Source organism: Oppia nitens, unplaced genomic scaffold (genome assembly GCF_028296485.1).
Source record: "Oppia nitens isolate AA-2021 unplaced genomic scaffold, nextdenovo-longstitch-racon4-pilon3 scaffold27_pilon_pilon_pilon, whole genome shotgun sequence".
NCBI lineage: Eukaryota > Metazoa > Arthropoda > Arachnida > Sarcoptiformes > Oppiidae > Oppia > Oppia nitens.
Genome location: NW_026533207.1, coordinates 2055162 through 2062265, shown reverse-complemented (window position 1 = coordinate 2062265; position 7104 = coordinate 2055162). Strand labels below are relative to the sequence as shown.

General features: G+C 29.9%; 1 protein-coding gene across 1 annotated transcript; it reads left to right on the top strand.

Annotated features, from left to right (window-relative positions):
* Positions 1-320: 320 nt before the first annotated feature.
* Positions 321-4223, top strand: LOC128954482 (bromodomain and WD repeat-containing protein 3-like). Its single transcript, XM_054300064.1, has 3 exons — positions 321-3124; positions 3232-3336; positions 3544-4223. Exons 1-3 carry the CDS (start codon positions 437-439, stop codon positions 4084-4086), a joined length of 3336 nt encoding a protein of 1111 aa, XP_054156039.1. The 5' UTR covers positions 321-436; the 3' UTR covers positions 4087-4223.
* Positions 4224-7104: the final 2881 nt, after the last annotated feature.

The window sequence follows — 7104 nt, the reverse complement described above, 5'->3', positions numbered from 1 at the left end:
TAATACAAAGCATAGACTATATATTATATATATAAGTTACATAGTTATTATACATACTATTTAAATTTATATGTATATATATATATATATTAAGAGTGTATAATCATCTATGATATATCTATGTGCTATGCGTTCTACTATTTGTTTTGGTTTCGTATATAATCGAATAGTAAATAAGTTTTTATTTTTGACATAATATATTGCATAAGTAATAAATACTGTAATGAGTTTATACTGTACTATACTATACTATACTGTAATCACATATCAAAAAACAAAAACAAAACACAAATAAAAAAATTGTTTTCAAAAATATTTTATTTAATTATTGTTTTTTTTGTATTGTTTTTTGTGTATAAATTAATAGTTAATTAATTATTATTATTATTATTTAGTCACCACTTCTTCTTCATGTTGTTTGTTATTGTTTGCGGCGATGAATACACACAACAACAACAACAACAACAATACCACCGATGGATCAGTTTCTTCTGTGACACCAATATTGAAGACACAACAACAACAGGAAGAAGTAGACGACGAAACCAAAGAAACAAAAGTTAAAATTGAAATCAAAAATGAAATCAAAACAGAAGATGAAGTCAAAGACGAAGTCAAAGATGAAGACATTGATGAAGACATAGATGAAGACAAAGATAAAGAAGATAAAGAAGAATCTCATGTCGACTACGAGTTTGTTATCGATATCGACGACAACAACGATGACGACAACAATGACAACAACAATGACGAAGAAATATCCGATAAATTGTTAATCTCTTGTATGGATTCAGTCGAAAAAAATCATCGAAAAGTAACGTTTGTCCGATTGTTTGTCAAATATAAGAGTTTTATAGCAAACTCGATGCCAAACAATGAACTGAAGATTGCATTTCAATCAATACTGGACAGCGCTGTCCAACGAAAAGTCGTTGAACGACTGGTCAACGAATCGGATCCGTCAGATGTAACCTATAGGCAGGCGATGATGACGCCGAAGATGACGGCGACGGGTGACCAAAGAAAACGAAAACAAACGCTAACAGTTAGAAGTGATTTTAGTGATGGCGTCGACGGCGGCGGCGGCGTCGGCGGTAGTGATGGCCAACAAACCGGTGATATTATAGGCGACGACAACAAGAAGGACGTTAAACGTCCGAAACTATTATGTGATAACACAAGTATCGACAGTGAATCTATGGTTTCATCTAATAATAATAATAATAATAATAATAATAATGATAGTAATGGGCGGACAAAGATGATTACCACCGATGATAATACCGATGATGACCTGAACAGTGATCTAAGCAAACATCTATACTCAATGCAATCGATAGTCAACGACGACCATATGTGGGATATTAGTGCCGATAATTATGGTTATACTACTACTACTACTACTAATAATAATAATAATAATAATAATAAGAGCTTATCATTGAAGAAGTCATCGACCATTTCATTATCATCATCAGCGACAACAACACCATTATTAGCTAAATCATTGTCATCACAATCATCAACAACATCATCGTCATTGTCATCGTCATCATCATCATCATCATCATCAGCGACAACCAGATCATCACCCATAAGTAAATTACAGCACAAATATAAAATTCAGCGACAATTATGCCACACGAAGAAGTTGGCGGCGGCGGCGGCGTCGGCAGCGGTGACGACGGGAAAAGCTGTCGTCAACAACAACAACAAGAGTAGTAGTGGTGGTAAAGACAGTAGCAATAATAGGCTCAATAATAAGCACAAGAATCTCAATGCAAAACAACAACAACAACGTAAGCCGCGTGTCAGCGGCGGCGGCGGCGGCGGAACCGCTGGTAAAAAGCCACAAATCAACGACGACTATCGCCATTGGGTTTGCGAAACACTGCCCCGTCGGACGCCGTTTATCGGCCAAATTGGCGATCGAGTTGTCTATATGATGGACGCCCATCAAGTCTACATGAAATTTCCGTTTATGGACCTACAGGACGAGTACAGGCTATTCAAGTGTTCGCTGGACGACATTCGCCGATCGGTACCCGAGGCGGCCATTATTGGCGAAATTCATGCCCGAATCCTTGGGATCAAGTTCCTACAAAAACATAACATACAGTTTACGCTCATTCAATTGGAAACAGTCGACTATTTGAACACTGGTAGCCATCAACAGTTTACCGTACTCTATAGGCCGATGGCCGGTATCTATGATTTCTTGGTATTAGAAAAATTTCATTCAGATTGTCAACTAATGAAGTCGTGGTCAGCGGGTAATGAATTTAAGACAATATTTCGTAAGTCTAACGGTACGTATAGCTGGTGGTTTGGTCGGGTAGTACAGTGTCCCAGTATTTTCGACCAGAATTATCCCCAGTCGGCCTACAATTCGGTTAGAGTTCGGTTCAACTATGGCGACGAAGACAATCTGAGTCCGTGGGATATCTATGATGTGGGCGACCAGGAGCGGGACCGATCAATAAAGTACGGACTGCCGGTCAAACGTCAGCACTTGTTGGACACAAACTATAGGCCGTATTTGCGTGAATGGCCAGAAGTCGATGGCGTAGATCTACCGCTGTGGAGGTATCACGAATGTAGGCGTATCTACAAGACATTGTCGGCCATTGATAGCCGTATCGACGCGAAATTGGTCAACAGTTTGCAGGACTACTATCAAGCCCTACCCTATTTCGCTTATCCGATAACACCCGCTATTATTAGGGAACGTCTAAACAATATGTTTTACAGGCGTAAGGAAGCCATTGGTTACGATTTGAAACTAATGCGCGACAATTGTCGACTGTTTACCCACGCAACCGATGATTGGCGCAAATTGTTGGACCAGTTGTGCCAACTATACCTGGATGTGATTACGGATACCCGAGCCACTGATGAAAACTGCGATGAATATGTCGGTAAATATGAACAATTGCCACGGCGTAGCCAATCGGAAATCAGTGAGGAGGCGGCGGTAGCAGCGGCGGCGGCCATTGATATTGAATATATACGCGGAGACGGACCACCAGTGTTACCGAGTTGTGGTGTCGGCGGCGGCGGCGGTAATAGTAGTAGTTGTGAATCAAAGAAATTGAAATCAAAGAAAAACAAATCGAAACAAACGGTTAGTTAGTTTCTCTAACTCTCTCTCTCTCTCTTTCTTTCATCTCTCTCTCTCTCTCTCTCTCTCTCTCTCTCTCTCTCTCTATTCTCTCTCTTTCTATTAATTAGAAACCGCGTCCGAAACAGTCATCAGTCGGTGGCGGCGGCGGCGGTAATAGTATTAGTTGTGAATCAAAGAAATTGAAATCAAAGAAAAACAAATCGAAACAAACGGTTAGTTAGTTTCTCTAACTCTCTCTCTCTCTTTCTTTCATCTCTCTCTCTCTCATCTCTCTCTCATCTCTCTCTCTCTCTCTCTCTCTCTCTCTCTCTCTCTCTCTCTCTCTCATCTCTCTCTCATCTCTCTCTCTCTTTCTCTCTCTCTCTCTCTCTCTCTCTCTCTCTCTCTCTCTCTCTATTCTCTCTCTTTCTATTGATTAGAAACCGCGTCCGAGACAGTCATCAGGCGGTGGCGGCGGCGGCAGTAGCGTTGATATACCACTGGAACGTACGGATCGGACAGATAGTAAAAAATGGAAACAGGATTCGCAAAAATTTATCGACGAAATGCTCAAAAAAGACGATACCCTACCGTTTCGACAGCCGGTCGATACCAACGAATTTCCCCAATATTTAACAGTCATTCATAATCCCATTGATTTGAGTACTATTCAGAAGAAACTAGACTCAGATATCTATATGAATCCGAAAGATATGCGCCAAGATTTACGACTAATGTACGAAAATGCTCGGGTATTCAACAAGAATCCCAGATCCCGGATCCGATTGATTACCAAAGAACTGGCCAAATGGTCGGAAACAAAACTGCGCGAAATAATTGTCGACTGGGATCGGGTCTACGCTTACGAACGTAAACTGAAATCCAAACAGTCGGCGACGTCGACTGGATTGTCGACCATTAGGGTTCGGGAGCCGATAGCCCGACAAGATTTATGGGGTTTTAAGGACGACCAGTATTTTTGAGGGGAAAACAAAAGGAGATATTATTATTGTTTTAAAAAACAAAATTTCAAACAAACAAAAAATATCTGATAATTAATTTTTGTCCATAAATTCAATTTGTTTTTATAGATATTTTTCATTATTATTATTATTTGAAAAAAATTTTTTTTTTGTTCATAACTTTAAGTACACATTCATAGTATTAGTAATAATGTTTTTTTTCGCCACCAAAAAAATGAATCTAAAAAAACCAAATAATAAATTATTGATATTTTTTACATTTATTTTTTTGTTGTTGTTGTAAATATATATATACATATAGATAGATAGATAGTATAGATATAGTTATTATAACTTATTATAGTAGATATTATTAAAATTTAATTACAATTACATTTGATTTTTTTTATTTACAGTGTGTGAGTGTGTGTGTGTGATATTTACCTGTATATATATACAGGTAGTTATATATATATATATTTGTATATAACTATATATATAATAGCTTTATTTGATGACATTGTTTTTTTTCTCTGTAATATTTAACCCCAAAAAACAAATATTTTTGTTAAAATTTAATCCAAAAAAAATTGCACAAAAATTTCATATTATTATTATTATTGAATTATAGATATATTAAATGATTCGCTTTTAACAACAAAACAAATAATAATTATAATTAAAATAATAATTTCTACTTAATTTAATAATTTATTGTATAAAAAAAACTAATTAAAACTAACTTAATATTTATCGACAACAATAAAATTGTTTTAAAATAAATGATTATAAAATAAAAAATTTGTAATAATAATAATTATCATAATTTTTTTTGTTACATTAATTTTATCAATAGTTTATAATATAATTTAAACTTAAAATTGGTATAATTATTATTAGATTAAAAAAATACAAATATATCAATAATTTTAAAAAATGCTCTTGATCATTAATGAATTTAGATTATTATTATTATTAACTTAACTTAATAAGTAGTTATTAATTATTGATAACAAAAAATATATAATAAATTTTTTTTGTTTGATATAAATATTGCAATAATTGCATAAAAAACACATATAAATTTTAATAAAAATATATATATAAACTTATTTTTAAAAAATTTTTATATAACGGATATTTAGATTATATTTATTGATAAATAATTTTTCTAAAAAATAGCAAAAAATACTATTAATATAAAAAATTTTATCAAAAATTTAAAAAATATATACAGTATATATAAGTTTTAATATGTTTTAAAATTGTAATTATGAATAATAATAATAATAATAATAAATTATTTTAAATAAAATATAATTATTTTTTCTTAAACATCAATATTATATTGAGATTAAAAAAATTGCTGAACCATTGGTGACATTGTTTTATTTATTTTATATTTATTAATAATAATAATAATAATTTTTAATTACTAATAAAAAATATTTACAGATCATTCAACAACAACAAAAATAAAACATTTTTAAACAGTTATATTACACACACAAACAGTTAATAACTTTGAAAAACACTTAACAAATATTTATACTAATAGTTATTAAGAAAAAAAAAACTTTTTAAAAAATATTTTAGCATTGAATATAAATACTATATATTAATAATAATCTGATTTAAAAAAAAAATAAAAATAAAATTTAAACTTTAATTTCTAACATTAATTAATTACTATATATCATATCATATGATTCTTAAATATGACAACAAGTTATTATTATTATTTTATTGAAAATTACTATCAATTTAAACTAATATTACTTTTTTTATATATATATAATCTTATCAATAGTCAGTATCAACACTATTAATAATATACAGTCTAATAATATATAATATATATTGTATTAAAATAAGTGTTACATTTTATTTATGAAATATACTGTATATATATATATATAAATAATTTATGTTTATTTAGGGGAGTTAACCATCATTAATTTTAGTCATTAATAATATATAAAATGATAAATTAAAATATCATATTATATATAGTATAATGCATACATATACTATATACTATATATATACTATATATATATATATATAAAGTTATTTAATGTTGTTTTTTATGTGTATGTAATATAAACGTGTTTTTTTGGATTTTAATTTGAAATATCACTCTTTAAAAAAAATGTGTGATTCATAGAGTAATTTATTTATATATATATATTTAAAAAATTTTTAAATAAATATTTTCATTAACAGTCAACTTTATCTTTTTATATTTTATTTTTGTTTGTTGTTGAAAAATGTATAAACATTTAGTATAGGAATATAATTTAAATATTTTATTAGTTTGAAAAAAAACATTTTGTTGTAGTGTACTGAAAATTTTAATTAGGGTAGCTTTATATAGCCTAAAGGGGAAAGGGGTGGCGATAGCCTATAGGAGTAATTGAGGATAGGGTAGGGGAACCCTTACCGTAAGGGTATATCATCATTAACAACAAACAAACAAACAAACAAAATCTAACCTACCTAAAATCTAAACCACCATAGTCTACCATTACACAGTGTGTGTGTATAATAAATATACAGTACATGTATTTACTGTATATCTATAATACAGTGTATATTGAAAGTTATTTAAATTATGTTTTTTTTATCGCAAAAAAATATATATAAAAAATATTAGTAGTGGTGATAAAACAAATTAGTTAGTAATATACACTTAATATTATTATTATACAGTATTTAATATATTCAATATTATCAGTGTCTTTATATTATTATTAGTAAGTTTTCTCAACTATACTGTATATACAGTATATATATATATATATATATATTAATATTTATATAAACTGTTTTTATTATTGTCTATGTTTACTACTACCAGTTAGTTACTATCAGTTAGCAAATAATATATATATATATATTAATAATAATAATAATACCAAAAATAAAGTGATAATATAGTTAATATAGTGCATACAATTAGTGTGTATTCAATTTATTAATATATATATATATTCAACTGATAATAATAATAATTATTATTATATATATTGAATATAT